The sequence below is a fragment of the Arachis stenosperma genome, chromosome 6 (genome assembly GCF_014773155.1).
Source record: "Arachis stenosperma cultivar V10309 chromosome 6, arast.V10309.gnm1.PFL2, whole genome shotgun sequence".
Classification (NCBI taxonomy): domain Eukaryota; kingdom Viridiplantae; phylum Streptophyta; class Magnoliopsida; order Fabales; family Fabaceae; genus Arachis; species Arachis stenosperma.
Window position 1 is genome coordinate 16,186,705 of NC_080382.1, and position 23,034 is coordinate 16,209,738.

Sequence of the window (23,034 nt, forward strand, 5' to 3'; positions counted from 1 at the left end):
TAATAAGACAATATAGAACGAACCCAAAATGGGTATGAAAGCATATAGTAGTGATTATATTGGTTAATGGTATATTTGCTGTGTGACTTAATTTCTAAGTATTTTCGTTGAGTGTCATTATGTTATTTGTAAGAAGTAAGAACAGATTTGTTACTTGCACCGACATATATGAAACTTCATTCAATGGTTGGAGCCAGCAACTTTAATTTATATAGTCCATCGCTCTTTCATTGGACATTATATTGATTCACAATTAAGGCTAGTTAAATTTTTATGACATTTTTCTATTCTTGTTTTCTAGTGCACATAACAAATGTTTTTATTTTTTTTAGGGGGGTTTAGCTTGTTGGAAATTAATCTTGTGGCGAGAGTGAAAAGTGATGTTGTCTTATAATTTACGCCTGTAATTAATTAAGTGGTGATTACGTATCATTCAGGTGATGATAAGTAAAACTTTAAAGTTTGAAAACATTTGGACATTGCAGCCTAAAGCTAAGGTACACGTTCTAACTGCTATAAAAGCAAAACAACTCTTCAATTCTATAAAGAAAATGAATTACCATTATTGTTGTAAATAGTTAACAAATCTAGTTCATAACATAACACGGGTTGATAGTTAATGTCAAATTATATTCAATACTACTTAAAAATATCCTCTGGGACAATCAATTAACTTGTTCTAGCAGAATGAAGCTATATTATCTCCTTTTCAGTTCATTTAATCATACCATTTGAACTGAGTCCATTGAATCATTTTCCTGAGTTTGATGGCATTGAATTAATAAATTGTTCTATCTATATAAGGATCGGATAGGGGACCTAATATAAGATAAAGTTTGCATTGCCAAATTCTTTTGAAGAGCAGATATAGTTGACACTTGACAAGGTAGTTAAGTGGCAATCATTATGGTTTGAATTTTGCTTTCCATGTCCCGTTTTGTACCTAATGAGTACAACAATTTCAATATACTATGTATCTATATTGCTAGCTAGCGTGCACTTCTAAGTAAGAACCAGTTAAAACTTTAGCTTTAAGCAAATAAATTGTACATAACACACACAGTAATTAATTAATTAAGTGCATGTAAATTAAAGCTTCTTTTCTCTTAGTATATATATCATACCAATCAATGATGAATACAAAATGTCGAACGAGTGAAAGAAGATAGATAAAGAAAAAAGCAGAGCCATGTTTTGTTCCATAATTTTGTCAGTGCTAATAACAACACTTGTTCATGAATCAAATGGTCAATTGAGTTCAAGCTTCTACAGCAGCACATGTCCCAACGTGTCTTCCATTGTGAGGAGTGTGGTTCAGCAAGCTTTGCAATCTGATCCTCGCATTGGCGCAAGCCTAACTCGCCTTCATTTCCATGATTGCTTTGTTAATGTACCATTACCACACATATAATATAAGCTTATATTATAATATATAAATTAAAGTTATTAATGTTATTTGTGTTATTAGGGGTGTGATGCATCAGTTTTGTTGGACCAAGGTGGCAACATAACACTGAGCGAGAAGGGTGCAGTTCCAAACAATAATTCAGCTCGTGGGTTTGATGTAGTTGATAAAATCAAGAGTGCTGTTGAAAATTCATGCCCTGGTGTTGTGTCTTGTGCTGACATTCTTGCTCTTGCGGCTGAAGCTTCTGTCTCTCTGGTAATTATTTAGGTTAAATAATTTAATACATGTAATAATAATTAGATGTTTAAGAAAGAATTGAATTGAATTTGCAGGGAGGAGGTCCTTCATGGAACGTTGTTCTTGGGAGAAGGGATGGTGTAATTGCAAACCAATCAGGAGCGAATAATTCGATTCCAACTCCATTTGAAAGCTTAGCGAACATCACAGCAAAATTTGCTGCTGTTGGACTCAATATAACTGATCTCGTTGCATTATCCGGTATGAACTCTTATTAGCTTCAACTCATATTAACTTTAGGTAAAGTTAATAGCTGAGAGTTGTTAAATGATTTGACAAGTTTGACTAAATTATCATCTAACAACTTTTAACTATCAATTTTAAATGAAGTTAACTGCACCTGATCCTTCATACAGGTGCACACACATTCGGGCGAGCACAATGTAGATTTTTCAACCAGAGACTGTTCAACTGGAGCGGCACAGGGAGCCCTGATCCCACTCTGAGCCCGTCGTATGTGGCGAGCCTTCAGCAGAGCTGTCCGCAGAATGGAAGCAGTGGGACCACACTCAACAACCTGGACCCTTCATCTCCGGACACCTTCGACAACAACTACTTCTCCAACCTCATCAACAACCGTGGCCTCCTCCAGACGGATCAGGAGCTCTTCTCCTCCAACAACAGCGTCGCCATCTCGCTTGTGAACAGCTTCGCCGGCAACCAGACCGCCTTCTTCGAAGCCTTTGCCGAGTCCATGATCAACATGGCCAACATTAGCCCTTTGACTGCACCCCAGGGTCAAATCAGGTCCAATTGTAGGAAACTCAATTAGCAAACTACTCGTATAAGTATGTAATGAGATGCTGTGGTTTTTCGTTATCTTTGATTTGTTTGGACATGCATGTAAGGAAGAAAACAAGGCTCACAAATTTGTGTAATCAATTATAATAATACTATTAACTTTGATTATTATTATTTAGCACTCATAATTTGTTATAACATATTTTCTAGCTCTTTCTGTCCATGTAAATGTGCCTATATAATACGCAAACCAAACAAAACCTAAAGTACTGAGAGATATACAATTGGACCATGAATATATGCAACATTTTTGACCCTCCAATGACTAGAGTTTCATGAAATGCTCTGGAAGTTAATTAAGCACATTTTATAATGTACTTTTAAGGTAATTGCTGTATAAGTTTTCGTTTTAAACTTTTCAACAAATATTTTTTTTAATTTCTCTAAAGGTAACGAAGAAACTCAGTACTCTATCAATCCAAATTAATTATTTATTGTTTTGCTATTAATTTCTTAATAAAATCATTATTTATATCTCTTATTATTAAAATGAACAGGGTATAAATTTTCTGTGGGTCAGAAGCAATGGTTTATTTAATTTGTTAATCCGAGGAACACAACATTATGCATGTATCATGGTTGATAAATGTTTAGCTTCGTGGGTTGTCTTGGCATGAGATAAGATGAGATTAAGGGCCGTGATTACATTAAGAGAGAAGGGGAGGTACTAAGTACTAACGTGGAATAATGAATATGCTGTAACACCAACCGATGCCGTTGGAATACAAGCCACTTGTGCCTAACATTTCATCACAACCGTTCATCTCCATCACCCGCCACACAATCCATCTACACCTTCCAATTCATTGACTTTAGTAAAATTGTTTCCCCTTAATCCCTCGCTTTATCTCTCTCTCTCTCTCGCTTCCTCTCTCTCTTTCTGTTTCTTTTCCTTCTTTCTTTCTCTGCGTTTCATCGTCAAAACCCTCTCTCTCTCTCTCTGATTCTCTTCTCGTCTTGCTTTGTTCTTATTCTTCTTCTTCTCATTCAGATCGTACCTACACCGAAGACAATGGTCGAACCCACTCGCACCTAAGTCCAGCTCAGACCGCACTTTGCTACCTTCACGCGCCGCCCTCCCACGCGCCACTCCACCCACCCTCCCAAGCAACCTTAACCAACTTCAGCACCGAGGTGTTTCTTTCTCCCATCGTCTTATTCTCTCTATCTATATTTCTGTCTTTAACCATTGTAAATCCTTCGCTTTCCTTTGCTTTTTTATTCCGAGTTTTCCCCCTTTTATTTTGTGAGCCCTGTATAATATTGAAACCCTTATTGTTGTTGCTTCAACTTAGCTACCTTTCCCTTCCCTTCCCTTTCTCATGAATCGCTTCAATTTAAGTTCAATTTGGGTAATTCGCCATGATTTCTTCTTCCAATTGCGGTCAACCTAGTTCGTTGGATCTGGCCTCGTCCATATTTGCGATAAAGTTAGGGTTTTCTCCCCCAATTTTGTCCCAAATATTGACGGATTTTCGTTTCTGAATGTCCAATTTTGTCACCACAAGTGTGTCTTGTTGAAATTACCTCCCTTCAAACCTGGGTTTCTTTGATTAAAACCCTTCAAAGGGGAGAAAACCCCTTTTTACTGGTTTCTCGTTTGCCCGTAGCCTTAGTTGTTTGGAATTTGTAATAAAGTAAGCTTCTTTCTAGCTTGCACTGTGATGGCGGAAGAGACTTCGGATGCTATGAACCTTGATTTGAATCTGGGTCCAGGCCCTGACCCAACCATATCAACTGATGGTCTGAACTTGGATGATTGGATTGAGGAGCCTCTTCAGAGAATCAGTGAAGCTGTGAGGCTCAGGGGGAGGCAACGGTGGAGGTGGCGGCATATCCCTATACCTCCTCCCGAAGTTCCGCTTCACCTTCCCCCGGAAGCCCCTAGGCAATTTCATATCCCCCCTGAAGCAAGGAACATCTCAATGGAATTGAACCAGTTTTTGGTTAATTCTGGTCAAGGGGGTGCATTGCAGGCTGGTGAAGGCAGTGTGGCAGCTGAGGAAAGGACGGAGGTGGCACCAAAAGCTTGTGAGAACAACAATGGTGTTATGGATGATGCGGCTTTGGAGAAGAAGGATGATGATGAGAAAAGTGGTGGCACTGATGGGGACTTCTTTGATTGTAATATCTGTTTAGACCTGGCCAGGGATCCTGTTGTGACTTGCTGTGGTCATTTGTTCTGTTGGCCGTGCCTGTATCGATGGCTGCATCTGCACTCGGATGCCAAGGAGTGTCCGGTTTGTAAAGGAGAGGTGACTTTCAAGAATGTTACACCAATATATGGTCGTGGAAATAGTGTCCGCACTGCTGAGGACGATCCCACCCTGAAAGTCCCTCTGAGGCCCCCAGCCAGGCGTGTCGAGAGTCTGAGACAAACCATTCAGAGAACTGCATTTGCACTCCCTGTGGAAGAGATGATTCGTCGTCTTGGAAGCAGGATTGATCTCACTAGGGATTTACTTCACCCGCATGAACCAGACAATGCCCGTGAAACAGCAGAAAGAACTAGTTCATTGCTAAGTAGGTTTTTGACATCTCGAGGTATAAGGAGAGAGCAAAACATTGGGGCTCCTGCAGATGACGTAGTGGGTTTGTCGCATAATAATGTTAATGTTAATGTTAATGTTAATAGTCATGAGGCTGGGGATAATCGCAGGGCCCAATCCCTTCTACTTAGAAGAACACAGTCACATAGGGCAACACTTTCTACCCTTTCATCAGCACTGAATTCTGCTGAAAGGCTAGTTGAGGCATATTTCCGTAGCCATCCATTAGGTAGAAACCAAGAGCAGCCTCCTCCAGTTGATGATAGAGATTCCTTTTCAAGCATCGGTGCCGTCATCAATTCAGAGAGTCAGGTGGACACTGCTGTAGAAATTGATTCCATGGTATCCTTGTCAACATCCTCTTCTAGGAGGAGAAATGATGCTTCAAGAGTGTCTGATGTGGATAGTGGAGACTCTCGCGCTCCAAGGCGCAGACGTTTGAACTGATAGAAGTTTTAGAGCAAGTTATTACTTTTTTTATCATGTAACACATATGATAATAATTTTCCAACACCTATGTAAGTGCTCCTTGCTTTGGTATGGCCATACATTTATGAAGTATTCACCTTTTACAAGTCGTGTGGCAGATGTAGAAATGATTTTCAAAGCTTTGGCCCTGTCACTTGCTATGTTTGAATGTCCTTAATCAATCTAGCCATAGTAGATTCTTGTCACTTAGAAATTAAATTTTGCCATAGAATAATCATGCTCCCTTAGCCTTTGTAAGTTATAACCCTTCAATCATGCCCTATAATGATGGGAGCTTATGTTTTTTTTTTTCTAAGTGTACTTGATCAGATAAAAGATTTTTCTTAGTTATACGACATTGATTTCCAAGTATCAGGCTTTGCTGCTATGTCTATTCAGAATCTACGTTTAGCTTCACCAGTGATGAATTTTGTGTGGGTAAATCATTAGATATAATGCTTACTTTTATTCAAAGTGGATTTAGAAGTTCAAACCTTGTTTCGAGGTGTCTAAGCGCCATGCTATATTCTTATTGCTCTTGACACTCTTTTTCTTTGTGGCACTAAAAATTCAACTTACTTGCATTTAACTTTGAAAAACTTTGATTCCCTTTATTTTCAGAGTACTGTCTATCTAAAAATCTTAGTAGTGTAGCTTTTCTTGTACAGTGTGTTAGTCGAGTTGTTCACTGTTTTTTATGATATGTGGGTTTATTTACTTGTGTTCATCTTATACAGAACTATCTCATGGGGAAATGGTCAACGGCAATTTAAAGCTTCTGTCCTTGTTGCCTTGTCAATAATGCAGGTTGTGCTAAAAGCAAAGTTGTTGTAGACAATTAATTTATACAGTGAAAAATTGTGGATATACTAGACCAGGCTAGTAGCTATTATTGTATGGCCGTAGAATGTTAACGCTTTGTTTCATAATTATCCCTTGAAACCCATGGTAGATTTTCTTGTCTCGAGATACATTGTTTAGATGGGGTTGTAGGCTTGTAGCCATGGTTTTGTTAAGTCTCATTGAGGGTTCTCTGATTTTATGTATGAAGCGTAGTATGCATATTCCTTCTAATAAGATATTCCTAGGTTCATATGAATTCCAGTTTAATGGTTCTGATTAGTGAGGACAAGGTACAACTCAGTAGTCACGAGTTTAATCGAAGTTTGTCACCATATGATCTGGAGTGTTTGACTTTTTGTTTTTTTAATTAATTGTTGAAACAAAGTGGTTTCAAATGTCTATTATTTAGATAGACACCACCGATTGCAGCCACAATCTATCGGTATGTTAAGACAGGCCTTATCTCCACACTATATTTTATGTCCAGAAACCTTTTCCTTTCTTTTTATCCTTTTTTCCCTTCTTTACTTTTAGTTTGATAAATTTGTCCTTTTAGTCGTCTTTTCTTATAATTGTTTATTCTTTTAAAAATAATTGAGAGTCTATGTCAATATAATTTCAATGTTTCTCTTCTCACATCCAACATCACTTTCTCAATATATATAGGAAAAGTATGAGGAGTCAATGAAATATTTATACAATGTGTACAATGGAGGTTTATGGAGTATTAGAGATATCATTAGTGTTACATTTTCTAATCAACTGAAGCTTTTGGGATGAGTGGTATCATAATATGGTATTAAAGCGCTAGATCCGAAAGGTTAAGAGTCCCTTGTACGTTATTCTAGATAATATAGGAGATGTTCATTTTATAACTCAATAGCCCATTGTACACATTGTACAAATAGTCCATTGTCTTCCTAGCGGGATCCATATATATATATATATATATATAGTAAGTATCATTTTTTCAATGCCAAGGAACCATAGGTCAAATGATATATAGTTTCTCTATTTTCACCTAGAAGTATTGAGTTCGAGTCTTACTTCTAATTTTGAAAAAAAAAAATCACTTTCTCAATATTATCAAGGAGTAGAACTCATAAGGAAATGGGAATTGGACCTAGTTGACACCCTAAACCCCGTGAACCACAGTCCAGAGTCCATCCACCTATATGGGCCTGGGCCTGTGTCCGTTAACACCCATATAGGCTTGGATATCCATATATGGGTAGGATTGGTTCAATTGCATGAAGCCCATTTTCACTTACTTTGCCCATATATGTGTGTTTGATGACTCCTGAACTTTATCAAGCATAAGCCCACAATTTGGCTAACATAATTACCAAAGTCTACAAAAATTTAAAAGCCCAGGTTTTGTAGGGAAAAAAAAGACTGTATAAAATGCTAGTGAATGAAATTATGCAGTGATTAATATAAATTGCATCGCTAGATTAACTGAATGATGAAAACGAGTCTCTAGGGTCCAACATTTTGTTTTAAACTTTTCAACTACTATATAATTAGGATAAAGTATATATTTTTTTTCTAAATCTTTGCAATTTTTCAAAAATAACTTTAGTTTTGTTCAATTTTGTTCTTAATATTTTTATTTTATTCAATTTTGCCTCAAACATTTTATATAGAATTAATGTCTAGGAATAATTTTGACACATAAAAAATGTTAAGAACAAAATTGAATGCAACTAAACATTAAAAATATTTTAAAAGAAATTACAATCATTGAAAACAAAAAATATACATTATCCATATACTTATTTATTAATTGAAATAAAACTCATTCAAATATATGATGTGATAAAAGAAAGAGTTACATACTTTTAGAATATTACACAAGAACATTCACAAATTACTCATTGTATTTATCACGTATTTACATAATGTATGGTTGTGGGAATGTTGATTTTGTGGGACTTAGTTGAATTGGGAAAGAGAGGCAAGTGGCAATGGGTCCTTTACTCTACTCATGAGAAGAAACCTTAAGAGTTGAGGGTAGGGTACATGTATCTATTTACATTAATTACAACACTCTAGCTTCCCATTTTTAACTGTGTAAACCTCATCATCTAGACCGGTCAAAAAGATTTGTAAATTAAAAAAATATGGAGCCCACTCTATGAGGCATACATTGCTATTGCTTTTCCTGTTACTATACGAATTTGCTTCTCTCATTTAATTAAATCACTATTTTCTTCTGATTGTTATAATTTGACTGTGACAATTCCCACATAACACTTCCAAAAAAATGTAGAACACCTAGGTCTCGCTTTGTTTGACCCACTAGCCCAATATTTGCATTATGCAATGCAGGACCATTCAAGTCATCATCATCTTTTCAAATTAATTACAATAATATAGTTCTTATTTAATGATAATCTCATAATTCACACGTCACATCCTTAATGGTTAAGGACTTTAATTTAGGTTATATCAATAGGAATTTAATCTTGCATGGATTTATTTATAAGGTGAAAATATATATATATTGTGATGCAAAGAAGTATGGAAGTGTGAGTGAAGAAGAAGGGAAGAGTGGAAACAAAATGATTGAACACACGGGTGAGTGTGTCCGAAGACATCTCATTTGGTTTTCTAATTGTCTCTGGTCAACAACTCATCCCTCATCACTCTCATCATTAACATCATCCTTCTTTTTATGCCTTCTTCTATCATCAAATAAAGTCAATTTATTCCCCCCCTCTCCCATCATTTATTTCTTGGATACACTTTCACATTATTGTCTATCATTATTATCTTATAATAATCATCATTGCTATTATTATAATTATACAATAATCATCATCATGCCCCAACTTAATTCCCCATATTGATAACGACTATATATACTATATTATTTTATTTTATTTCATTTTACATATATATGAATTCCGTTAATCGTTACCCTTTTAAAAAGTTTATATATATTCACTTTTTAAAAATATAATAAAAAATATATTTTTTTTATAATACTCAATATATTGATTTAAAACAAAAAAAAACTCCTTAGTCATCATTGTTGGATGAAAACCTATTATAAGTAGATAGACCGAAAGCTATAATTATTAGTAATTAAGGAGTGGTTTTGTTTTTTAGTTAATATTCAGAACTATATCTATAACATAAGGAACTATCAATGATCTCCAACGTAACATTAGAATTCTAAGATTAACACTAATCAAGCCCCTTAAATTGATGAATTGATGGTGAGTAAAATTGAGAAATTATGAATAAACTGATGAAATAAAGATCATAAATGTGGATTGGTAGAAGAGAATTAGGAATAAATATCAATATGTTATTGAGTATCAAAATTGTGAAACTAGATAAAAGAGAGAAAATCAAACTTTGATATTCATTTCACTTATTAATTACTTGTTATAATTAATCCTATATTTATACTTGTTCTCTAGTAAAACTTAATTTTATCAACTAATTTTACTACACCAAAATTTTTAACTTGTTCTTGTCTGATTGTAGCCGAACTATAAATCGTTCCCGAGTAGTAGGAGGCCGAGCTTATCTTCGAGTTGCAATGTTCCACTACCAGCCAACGGAGCCAAAGGAACAAGGGGGGAAAGTACCTGCAAAAGTACTCCGACGCTCAAGTCAGTTCAGGAGAATTATTCTTAGGAATTGTTTAGTCAAGAAAGGTCTACCTTTACCGATTCTTCTTGATTGCTTTTTATAACCGAGATACTGTAGCAGTCATATTCCTTGACTTGCCGTTTAAGGGGTAACTGATGTAACCGATCATAAGGCCATTTATTGCCATAAACTCGGCGCAAGTAATTCGTCGGTTACGAGACGTTTGCCGAGCTATAACTCGTAACTGATGTATAACGGTCGTATCACAGCCCCCAAGCTTGGCCTGGATGTAGATAAGGCAGGTTGAGCTTTGAAATTTGATTTTGACCGAGTTATAGCTCGGCGTAAGGAGCCCCCAGGTCAACTTGACGTATCGAGTGGGGTGTATTTATTACGGTATAGCAAAAGTTACTGGAACAGTTAATGATGATACCTGTCTCTTCAATGCAGGTGCAAGTTCCAAAGTGGGATTTATGCCGTTGAAAGTGGGTTTAAATGAAGGGTCAAGATTTTAACTTGGAATTGAAAACGTTTTCTTAAATGAGTGGCTTGGAAAGTGACGCTTAGGTACTTTCGTGTGAGGGCTCAAAGGCTTTAGTCCTTTTGTCTTCTGAAGGTGGTTTAAAGAATGAGCAAAAGAGGTTAGAAGTTCTACCCTCTCATTTCTCTTCATTTCTGCTTTTCCTTCGTCTGATAGATAAAATGAGTGATTCGAAAGTGAAGTTGCTGCCTAGGGTAGAAGACGATGGATCATATGGGTGGGTCAGTGAGGATGTGAAAATAAGGGCCTCTTTGTTCTTCGATGAAGAAAGTGTTAAAGGAATATCTTTAGAAAAAATAACGAGGCCCGGTTTTCACATCGAATTGATTCCGTGTAGCCGTATGGATCGGGTTTATCATCGAGAAAAAGATTTTGAAAGTTTTTATTTGTATAGCTGTATTCTTGAGGAGTTGTTTGTGAAATTGCCGTTTACAAAGTTTGAATGTAATATATTGAAGCAGATGAACTGTGCTCCATCTCAGGTTCATCCTAACGGATGGGCTTTTATAAAGTGTTTTGAAGTATTAATGGAGTTCCTAGGGATTGAACCTGAGGTAGAGCTTTTCTTCTCACTTTTTCAAGCAAAAGGTGTTTGGAAAGGCCTCTGGGTAAACTTGAACAGTACACCTGGATTTTCTGTCTTTAAATTGTACAAATCTTTTTTCAAAGACTTTAAAGAAATATTTTTCAAAGTGAGATCGGTAGAAAAGGAATTTCCGTTCTATTTGGATGAACATCTCGGCGAACAGTTTCCTCTTTACTGGTGTTGTCATCCTAATCATATATTGGGCCCCGAACTGATTTCGCCGCGGAATGAATGTATTATAAGTTTTTTAATGGAGATGGTTGATCGGGGTGGGTTGATATCTGTATCAAACTTGTTGCCTTGGGAGGAAAATAGGGCTTCGGTAGTTGAATATTTGGGTAAGGGTTTGTTGACTATCTGTTCTATGTTAAACTCTAATTGCTAAGAGTTTTGTTTTGTTGTTTTTAGGTGGGAGATATCCTGAGGTTTCTGCATCGAGTATGAGAGCTCATTTTAAGTTAAAAAACTTTGAAGGGTCTTCCTCTAACCTGGAAAAAGTGGAAGGGGAGGTTGAGGTGAATCAACCGATTCCGAAGAAAAAAGGGATTGTGTTCAAGAAGAGAAAGTCCGAAAACTTGGAGGAGGGGAAGAAAATGATTGAGCTCGACGAATTGGCGAATTTTATTGTTAAGCAAGAAAAGCTTCACTCGTTTGAGGAAGAGGGTGATGGTTCGTCACTGTGGGACAGGAATTTTCCTTTTAATGTGGTGGCAGACGAGGTTGTGCGGTCTGCTTCTGACGTTACTCGTATTGATGAAGTAGGAGATCTTGGTATAGACCAATTTATGCAGGTCGGTTGTGGCTGTTGTGTTATGCACATTTTTTTTTTGGAGAAATTAATTGGGTTTGCAATAATGCAGGTTTTGGGCTTTCGGTTGGCCAGCATTGGTCGGAGTCAGGAAAAGAGACATAGGAAAATGTTACAATGTGCGTCTGAGAGCACGGAGTTAAAGGGTCAGCTTGAAATGAAAGAAACTATGCTTGCCGAGCTTGAGAAGGAGTTATCTGCTGTGAAAGAGAAATTGAAGGTCGAAAAGGAAGAGCATCAGAGTGTTACTGAGGCATTAGAGAAGAAGAAGGGTGAATTGAGTACTGTGAGTGAAAAAATTGTGGAGGTTACAATGAAGTTGAAGGAGATGGAATCGAGTCGGAAAACTGATGTCCTAGATGCTTTTGCAGAAGGTTTTGAACGTGCGGTAATCCAGGCTAAGTTTTTGTTTCCTGGAAACGATTTTACTGCCATGGATCCGAGTAAAGTAGTTCGGAATAGTGAATTAGTTGACGATGAAGATGAAGCTGAAGAGGGTGACGATAATTTGGCTGACTAAGATATTAGGCTGTATTTTGGGCTATCTTTCTTTGTTCGTTTAAAATTGGAATGACGTTATTCCTGTAAAAACTGTTTCTTTTGAATGGTTTATGTATGGTCGTTTTAATGACTATGATTTTGATGCTGTTTGTTTTGTGATTTGATATATCTGTTGGATTAGGATATGGTTAATCCTAATTTTTATGTGTTCCCGTCTTAGGGTCTGATTAATTTGACGTGCTGATTGAGGTTTTATCAGCGGCTGTTTGCGCATGAGTTATCAATGCGACTTTAGGTTCGGCTGATGATATATATATGTATATATTGTCAGATCGTGGTGAGAGACAATGGATATGAAGTGTGTAAAATTATGTATAGATATGTATAAGAAAACAAATTTTATTTAGTGCAGTACCTTTACAATTGAGATAGGTAAGCTAGCCTCGTTAAAACCTTCTTGAGCAAAACCATCTATGGGAAAAATCTCAAGTTAGGAAAAAGAGTACTAGCGTGCTGCACTTTGCTAGCTGTAGTATTTTTTCAAGGAACTAACATTCCAAGTGCTAGGTAGTTTTGTTCCATCTAATTCTTCCAGATGGTATGCACCTTTGCCGATCACTTGATGTATTCTGTACGGTCCGTCCCATGTTGCAGCGAGCTTGCCATGGGAAGGTGGTTTACGTGCCGCTTCAGTTTTCCTCAACACCAAATCGCCTTGATGAAATGATCTCGGTCTGACGCTCTTGTGATGGCGTTGAGCTATTCGTTGTTGTAATGCTTTCTGCCGAATTGTTGCCATGGCTCTCACTTCTTCAATCAAGTCAAGCTCGGCTCGTCGGGCATCATCATGAGTTTCATGTTGGGTTCTTAGGGAGTTTTGTGATATCTCGACTGGAATCATTGCATCCGAACCATATACCAAACGGAATGGTGTTTCGTTAGTTGTTGAATGTACCGAGGTATTGTATCCCCATAAGATCTCTGGAATAAGCTCGGCCCATAAGCCCTTAGCGTCGTCGAGCTTTTTCCGTAGAGCTTGCAGGAGGACTTTGTTGACAGCTTCTGCCAATCCATTGGATTGAGGGTGTTCAACCGATGAAAAATGTTGTTTGACTTTCAAATTCTGTCTGGGTGCAGTGGGAAAAGGTCCGAGGATATCTATTCCCCATTTGTTAAATGGCCAGCTTACCGTTGACTGATGCAATTCCTCGGCTGGTATATTTAGTGTAAGGGCGTGCTTCTGACAGTGATCACAATTTCGGACTTTCTTCTGACTATCTTCCCAGATGGTCGGCCAATAAAAACCAGCACGGAGAATCTTGCGTGCTAGGCTCCTTGCTCCTGAATGTGTTCCATAAATGCCCTCGTGAACCTCGGCCAAGGCTATTTCGGCTTCTGACCTGTCTAAGCATTTCAATAATGGTCGAGAGTAACCTCGCCGATACAATTTGCCATTCAGTAATGTAAAGAAAGATGCTTGTCGTTTGAACTTTTTAATGTCTTTCACTTCCAGTGGAAATTCTCCACCTTGAAGATATTGGATATATGGTTTTTGCCAGGTATCCTCGGATTGAGGTTTGCCGATCATATTTATGCTCGGCACCTGCAAAACTGACTGCAAAAGCGAAGCATTATGTGACTGACTGGTAGCTAACTTAGATAATATATCTGCCCTGTGATTCTGGTCTCTTTCTATGTGTGTAATGTCAAACTTGGAGAAATGGTTTATTAGTTGCTTGACGATTTCAAGATATTTTGACAAAATTGGGTCTTTTGTTTGAAAACATTGGTTTACTTGTTGAACGACTAACAGAGAATCACAGTAAACATGTAAATTGAGGACTTGTAATTCAATGGCTAACCTGAGCCCTGCGATAAGGGCTTCATATTCGGCCTGATTGTTGCTAGCTTTAAAGGAAAACCGAAGAGAATGTTCAATGATAACACCTTTGGGGTTCTCCAAGAGTATCCCTGCACCGGATCCCTGTGGGTTCGATGCTCCATCGACAAATAACACCCAATTTTCGGTATCTTCATTTGGGCCTGGCCCTGTAAATTCGGCAAAAAAATCGGCTAAATGCTGTGACTTCACCGATGATCGGGGTTGATACTGAATATCGAACTCTGAGAGTTCAATTGACCACTTAATCAGTCTCCCTGCAAGCTCGGGCCTGGCGAGTATTTGTCGCAGTGGTTGAGAGGTTTTGATTTTGATCGTGTGACTCTGAAAATAAGGACGAAGTCTCCTTGCTGAGAAGACGAGGGCATAAGCCAACTTTTCTAACTTCAGGTAGCGAAGCTCGGCATTCTGAAGTGATTTGCTTACAAAGTAAACTGGCTGTTGTGCTTTATCGTTTTCTGCAAAAAGAATGGCACTAACTGCTGTATCAGTGATAGATAAATATAAATATAGTGTCTCGCCAACCTTAGGTTTATGCAAGACCGGTGGTTTAGAAAGGAATTGCTTCAGCTCTTGAAATGCGAATTCGCAATCTTCGTTCCAGTGGAAGGCAGTGTTTTTCCGTAAACATTGGAAAAAACTTGCCGATTTAGCCACTAGACATGGCAGGAATCTGGAGAGTGCTGCTAGTCGACCTGTCAGTTGCTGCACCTCTTTGATAGTGGTGGGACTGTGCATGTCAAGGATCGCCTGACATTTTTCCGGATTTGCTTCTATTCCTCGACTAGTTAGAATAAAACCGAGGAATTTTCCGCCCTGGACACCAAAGGCACACTTTTCTGGATTGAGTCTCATGTTATAAGATCGGATTTGGCCGAAAATCTCGGCGAGGTCCTTTATGTGGGACTCGCCGATCTTGGTTTTTGCCACCATGTCATCGACATATACCTCGATGTTTCTCCCTATCTGTTGGTCAAAGACCTTATTCATCAACCGTTGGTATGTTGCCCCTGCATTCTTTAAACCAAAAGGCATGACGTTATAGCAATAATTACCATATTCAGTGATAAAAGCTGTTTTTTCTTGATCTGATGGATGCATAAAGATCTGGTTATAACCAGAATATGCATCCATGAAACTTAAGGTACCATAACCACAAGAATTATCTACTAAAGAATCAATTGAAGGTAAAGGATATGCGTCCTTTGGGCATGCTTTGTTTAAATTAGTGAAATCAACGCACATGCGCCATTTACCGTTATGTTTTTTTACCATTACGATGTTGGATAGCCAAGTGGTGAATCTGATTTCTCGTATGAAGTTTGCCTCAATGAGCTTTTTAGCTTCGGCCATGGATGCCAGTCTCTTTTCTGTGCCGAGGTTTCTCTTCTTTTGAGCTATTGGCCGGGAAGCCGGATTAATGGCGAGCTTATGCGTAATGATAGACGGATCTATTCCAGGCATGTCTCCTGACGTCCAGGCAAACAAGTCGGCGTTTTGTCTCAAGAAATTAATGAGCTTGTTTTTCCCTTCATCCTCCATAGATGTGCCGATAAAAGTGAATTTGGTGGGATCATCAGTCAAAGTAAGCTTTGTTAGCTCTTCATTGGGTAAAGGGCGATCTTGAAGGTCGGCTCGGAGATCCAACTCGGTTAGCATTGGCTGCTCAGCTCCAATAGAGTTGATGCGTTTGTCGCTGTTCCGCCTTATAGGCTTTAGACTCGTGTTATAACAGTACCGAGCTTCCTGCAAGTCGCCATGAACTGTAGCCACCGTATCGTCCTGCGTAGCAAACTTGACACAAAGATGAACAGTAGATACAATTGCAGCAAATCTGTTTAAAAAAGGTCGGCCTAAAATGAGATTATATGGGCTAAAGCTGTCCACCACAAGGTACTGAATATCCTGTGTTCGACATAATGGCTGTTCGTCTAGTGTGGTTTGTAACCATACTGAACCCATCACCGGGACTCGCTCTCCTGAAAAGCCAATCAGGTCGCCTACATAAGGTTGCAAAATGTTAGTACTTAATTTCATTTTTTCAAATGTGGTAAAGAATAAAACGTCGGCGCTGCTGCCTGGATCCAGCAGCACCTTCCGAACTATCAAATCGCCGAGCTGAATGGAGATGACGACAGGGTCGTCTAAGTTTGCATCCCGAGCACAAAAATCGGTTGGGTAGAACGTCATTTCGGGAACCTTCTGCGCTGGCGGAGTATTGTTGGTTGTTTTGCCAAGGGCGAGCATTGCTCTATATGAGCGCTTTCTAGCGGAGCTTGTATGCCCTCCTCCTGCGTAGCCTCCTGAAATGCAATTAATTACTCCTCTGGGTTGAGAGGGGACCTTTCCTTTGTCTTTTGATGAGGCTCCTGCGGAGGATGGCTCTGCTGTAGAAGTGGATTTATTCTGCATATGGCCTGCAATGAATTTATCGAGATGCCCTTGTCTCGCCAAACGCTCGAGAAGATCTTTTGCAATCACACATTCATCGGTTGTGTGACCGAACTTTTGATGAAATGTGCAATACTTGGACTTGTCAGCGTTTTTTGGCTCTGGGTAACTCCCGGCTTTCCGAGGAGGTTTTATCAATTTGGAATTTAGTATTTCCTTGATGATGTCATCCCTCTTTGCATTGAACTGGGTGTATGATTCATAACGTGGTGTTGGTTTGAAGGTCTTCCTACTTTCTCGGGGTTTGTCGTCCTCCTTGGTGGATGCCGACTTTTCCGACTTCCGAGCTTGTCGAAGCTCCTCAATATCTATCTGACCCTTGGCCTTCTCTCGAAATTCGGCCAGAGTCTTTGGTTTGGCCACCGCGATGGCCTCTTGGAATTTTCCCGGACGGAGGCCGCTTTTGATGGCATGTAAATGGACTTCAGGGTGGAGATCGGGGATCCTCATTGCTATCTTTGTAAAGCGGGTGATATAGTCCTTTAAGCTTTCTTGAGGGCCTTGTTTGACAGTTGTCAAGTAGTCGGAGTCATGTAGGTATATCGCAGATGCTGCGAAGTGATCCTCAAATTGTTTTGCCAGCTCCTGGAAACGGGAAATTGAATCTGCAGGCAAAGAGCAAAACCAGTCAAGTGCAGGACCGTCTAAAAAAGAGGGAAAACAACGACACAAAATTGGGTCAGATGCACCGTTAACAATCATAATTGATCGGAACTTCTTTATGTGTTGCTTTGGATCTCCCAATCCGTCATAAGGGGTTAGCGTGGTCGGTAAAGTGAATTGTCTAGGTAGTTGGAAATTCATGATATCTGCGGTGAACGGTCCTGTGGAATTATCAAGCTCGTCTTCCTCTGTGTCGTCTTTTTTTTCGTTGTCCCGAGGACCTCCGCCTTCGTCGTCCTGAGGCGTTTCCGAGACGTGCGTGCGGCGTTCGTCATCGTTATTCCGTTCATTATGATCGTGTCCGTGTTCTAGGCGAGCGTTGATTAGTTGCTCCATTTGCTGTTGCATGCGTTGATTCTCGTTTCTTATACGCTCATTTGCTTCAGCCATTTGCTGGTTTGCCTGTTGAAGCTCGGTTACCATACGGAGGAGCTCAGATGGCGTGGGGGGAGGTGCATCGGCCATTATTAATCGTCGGGATGTTTGGGACCTGAGAGGGGGATTTCAAATTTCGGCCCCACGGTGGGCGCCAAATGTTCTTGCCTGATTGTAGCCGAACTATAAATCGTTCCCGAGCAGTAGGAGGCCGAGCTTATCTTCGAGTTGCAATGTTCCACCACCAGCCAGCGGAGCCAAAGGAACAAGGGGGGGAAATACCTGCAAAAGTACTCCGACGCTCAAGTCAGTTCAGGAGAATTATTCTTAGGAATTGTTTAGTCAAGAAAGGTCTACCTTTACCGATTCTTCTTAATTGCTTTTTATAACCGAGATACTGTAGCAGTCATATTCCTTGACTTGCCGTTTAAGGGGTAACTGATGTAACCGATCATAAGGCCATTTATTACCATAAACTCGGCGCAAGTAATTCGTCGGTTACGAGACGTTTGCCGAGCTATAACTCGTAACTGATGTATAACGGTCGTATCATAACTTATATCTAGTTATCTAGGCACACATACACAGAGAGTTATTAGGTTTCAAAACAGTAGTGACACCCTTGGTAAGTTTGAAGAGTTGATAGATTGAAACTTGAATAACATAACCTACTACATATACTATATGCAATTTAAAGGGTGGCACCACATTATTGAAAGATGCTAAATTTTTGGAATAGTGCTGGCCACACCAATAATATTTGTTTGGGAAATTTCAACAAAGGGACACAAGAACAATCGATTAATATCAACCACCCCTTTGTCCTTATACTCAACGATGCAATCATTATTAGCTATCAACTACAGTTAATTTCCTTTAGGAGATTCCAATGTACTGTTCGCAAAACTTATGAAGATATTGTGCAAGCTGTACTATATATATATATATATATCCTTTTAACCATGTATTATTGAGCAGGATTTAGTACAAATTTGTCATTATTAAGAATTTTATTATTAACCAATGCTGCAAAAGGCTTCATTCGAATTTCATGCTCAAGTGAAAAGTTTCAGATTTCAAATTTTGGGATATATATATATAATTTTTTAAATATTATTTGACATATGTTCCTCTATTTATCAACTTGAATTTTTTGAATAAGTAATTTCAAAACTTTTACCAAAAAAAGGTCTTAGATTTTGTTCGATCTTTGTTGATAAAATTGTGAAAGAATAAGAAAAGAATAGATGAAGAAAATTTATTGATTATTGATAGAATGAATTAAATTGAAGTGTAGTGTAAACTATGAGGAAACTAAATATATATAGAGCATTGTCCTATGAAAAATAAAAGCAAATAAAGATACGGTTCTGCTATGTTACCAACAGCATATCTGCCAACTTCTACCAACTCTTATTTATAATTGTGTTTCATGAAAGTGTGTTCGTGGATGTGTCTAATAAAAATGTCATTTTTATAAATGTGTTTAATAGAAGTGTCTTTATAGATATATTTTCTGGATGTGTCTCTTTATATATGTATTTAAAATATATTAATTATTAGACACATCTACGAATACACTTCTATAAAACACAAATATAAATAAGAGTTGGCAGAAGTTGGCAGATAATATGTTGGTACCCTATACTTTTCCATAAAGATAAGATAAGAGCAACTAAAAATAAAATAATAAAGACTCAAATTAGAACTGAATTTATGTATTTTATTGGGTTAAATTTATGAGTTACGAGACTAAAGTGAAAGAGTAGTTTAATATTTGTTAATAATAAAAAATAGTTTAAGACACAAAAAAAAAAGATCTATGCAAAATTTAAATTTTAAGTTAAAAAATTTTGCATGAGAAAACATGTATTAGATATATATTTGTTCGTGCATCTTTATTGATCAACTTAACTTTTTGAGATACATGATTTTATGGCACACGTTAAAATCACCATAGCATGCTTATGCAAAAGGAGACTATTTTAATAAAGACACTAAAAATAATTTTTTTAAAATGCTTATATGTGTTATATTAGTATTGGACATCTTTATTAAATTGATTAATAATTTATTTTTTAATAAATCATAATAAAATCGGTTTATTATAATAACAATAATAAATCTAAGTGTCTGCATTATAATTATTAGACCCGATTTAATCCGATCGAATTATACAATCTAAATCGAATATCTTTAAATTTTGTTATAAAAAGATAATATATTCCTGACTTTTTGTTTTGCAGACATTTAAATTCCTAAAAATTTAAAAATATAATTAAATCTCTAAAAAAATTGGATTTATTGTTATTGTTATAAAAAAATCAGTTTTATTCTAATTTGGTAAGAAATTAAAAAATAACCAGTTCAATAATAATGCGACACGTAAGCGTCTTTACAAAAAGACGTTTTACACGTCTTTATGGGAGCATTTGCTATGCAAAATTCTTTTTTTTTTTTACTTTTAAAATACTATATTAGGACTAAAATATTTTTTGGAAAATACTAAAAAAATCTTAAATTTTAAATATGGCCTTAATAGGAATAGTGTCAAATATCATTTAAGTGAAGCATAGAGAGTTTTTTTTAATATATATTTTTTTAACCAATGATAACATTAACATTAACCCTCATGCTTAGATGAGAGTGGGAAAACAATCATTTTAGTAACAGTCAAACAACAAAGAATATGATGAATTTGACTATATCATTCTATCCCATTTTCTCTTTTTAATCACGACTTATTATTATTACTTCAAAATCTCAATCACAATGTTGAAGTGCCTTATAATTTGTCTGTGATTGAAGGAGTGTGTAATAATGGGCCACCAATAACTAATTATATATCGTAATGCAATAATAATACTTTTATAATAAGCTCTATGAATCCAAAAACCAAAACTAAAGATTTCAAAAAGGGATTAAAGTGGAATAATCTCCATGATTATCATAAAAATAAAAATTGTGATTCCAAGTGCAAATATTTTAGGGTGAGTTGTCCCATACTTTGCCAGCATCGCACAGCATCCCAGGTTGACGAAGATGAAGATGAAGATTATGATTGTGATTGTGATGATTATATCATTGTGATGATTAATAATGAAATAGTACTATAGTATAAAAAAGGAGCATGAGAAATGTCCCATAATGATGTCTGACGAGGGGAACAAAGACCCTTCTATGTGCAAGATTGCATGCCGACTTGTCCCTTGTAAATTATTATAATATTGCATTTCTTGGTAATCACACATTTCTTTAATTAACGTAATCTAATTAACTAATAAGCATGTGTTTAGGTAGCATGAAATCATGCAAGTAAGGCCGAACCATGCCCTCATCATTATCTATCAATATTCTTTTGCTTACTTACTTTTCGACAAATATCTGTCTTAGCGGCTTCTTCAGATTGAATTGGCAACTTAGATTTTTCTAACGATCTTGTTAATGGTAATTGTTAAAAGAGTCAAAAGTTATAAATTTCAGAATTTTTAATATATACAATAAGTCATTGAGATGATATATGTAAGTATGTTAAAGACATAATCACTTATGTTATTTCATTTTATAAGTTTAAGTTTTTAAAAAAAATAATATCACAACATAGTATCAGAATTTTATGTTCTAAATATCTAAAATTTGATTTTTGGTAAACTAAAAAAAATAGCATAAAACTAATAAAAAAATTATGTAAAAAATTAAACAAATTCAAAAAAGTTTTTTATTACTTGAGAGAATATATTAGAGATATATCAATATTTAAAAAATTGAAAAATAAAACTTGTATCGTGAAATAATTAGGCTGCAGTTAAATTATATTTAAAAAAATAGAATAAGAAATAAAAAGACAGAGATGCATATATTTTGTTTTTAATTTTAAGAAGTACAAAAAATAAATAAATATGAGAAAAATTAAAGAATATATTTTTATTCTATTTTTATAACTAAACAAATTTGTTATTTTTATTTATAAATTAAATTTAATTTTGATATACTAACATTGAAAAATATTTTATACAATTATCTAATTGTATTTGTTTTTTCAGATAATCATTCATTCTACCAATGTAAAAGATAAATATCTTTATTAATAAGATATTATATAATTAAATACACGTATAAATTTATTTTACAATAATAATATATATCAAAATTAAATTCTTATATATTTTTTCCTTATAAATAATAGCCATGAGTTCTCGTTCACCAAGTCGCTGGTATTAGAATGAGGAAAGCTAGCTAATATCATTATTTTTGAAATAAATATCCAAATTAATTTTTAAAAAATTTTAAATTTGATATTATGATCTCTAGTAAATTTTTATTCTCAATATGTTCTTGAGAATTAGTTCCATCGAACAAAATAACTAATTTGATGTATCTATTATTATTATATTAATAAAAAATAACTAACTTTTAAACTTAATATTTTAAAAAATATATTAAAATATACAACTTAAAAAATATAACAGTTGTATATATTAATTGTTCATATAGTATTCGCGATTAAAAAATAGGATAATATTATGGAGTATTATAATTTTAATAAAAAATAAAAATAATTTTTTATAACATAAAAGAAAACCGAAGAAATTAAACTAGGAGGAGTCCTACTCTTACAAGAAATGTGGCATAAAAATATTCCCCTATATCCCTAACAAAAAAGAATATGTTGGGTTTGCAATCAATCTTTCTGCAGCAGTTGTTTTGATCATCTACATGATTGTCATTCTATCATACATGATTACCACTTGTCCCCCCCATCACCCTCTCTGCCACTTTTGGAAAAATATTTCTATGCTTTACCAAACGTATTTAATACCTATCCTAAAATTATTTATAAACACATTTTCATCTTTAAAAATTGGAAAAATTGCAGAAGAAGAACTACTCTCGACAAATAAATTGTTTTTTTAATCACATTTTTAATATACATCTAATAAATAAATAAATGCGTAATACATTTTATTATAAAAGAATTAGATCTTCAAAAAATTATGATAAAACAAATTATTTCTTTTTCAAAAATTATCAAGAATAAAAATTTATTATAAAATAAAATGTTCAGTCAGAAGAACATTTTTTAAAATAATTTAAATATTTACTCAAAATGATAGAAGACACGAGAGAATATTGGGTTACGTACAAACAAAGTGATAATAGAAAACTTGGCAAATGGCAAATATAGAATAAACTCTTTGAAGTTGTATTGCGAGTTTCAAAATTCTTATGATTAATTA

General features: G+C 36.0%; 2 protein-coding genes across 3 annotated transcripts; both read left to right on the plus strand.

Annotated features, from left to right (window-relative positions):
* Nucleotides 1-1,159: 1,159 nt before the first annotated feature.
* LOC130935545 (peroxidase A2-like) lies at nucleotides 1,160-2,612 on the plus strand. The gene is made up of 4 exons (XM_057865337.1): nucleotides 1,160-1,390; nucleotides 1,469-1,663; nucleotides 1,741-1,906; nucleotides 2,062-2,612. The coding sequence occupies exons 1-4, from the start codon at nucleotides 1,190-1,192 to the stop codon at nucleotides 2,475-2,477; spliced, it is 978 nt and encodes a 325-aa protein (XP_057721320.1). The 5' UTR covers nucleotides 1,160-1,189; the 3' UTR covers nucleotides 2,478-2,612.
* Nucleotides 2,613-3,385: 773 nt separating this feature from the next.
* LOC130935148 (uncharacterized) lies at nucleotides 3,386-6,706 on the plus strand. Of its 2 annotated transcripts, none has more exons than XM_057864728.1 (2): nucleotides 3,386-3,640; nucleotides 4,160-5,788. In XM_057864728.1, the coding sequence occupies exon 2, from the start codon at nucleotides 4,171-4,173 to the stop codon at nucleotides 5,500-5,502; it is 1,332 nt and encodes a 443-aa protein (XP_057720711.1). In that variant the 5' UTR covers nucleotides 3,386-3,640; nucleotides 4,160-4,170; the 3' UTR covers nucleotides 5,503-5,788. The 2 variants fall into 2 exon arrangements, 1 of the variants encoding a protein (XP_057720711.1); XR_009067827.1 differs by lacking the exon at nucleotides 3,386-3,640 and adding an exon at nucleotides 6,261-6,706 and having other exon boundaries at nucleotides 3,647-5,573.
* The last annotated feature ends 16,328 nt before the right edge of the window (nucleotides 6,707-23,034 follow it).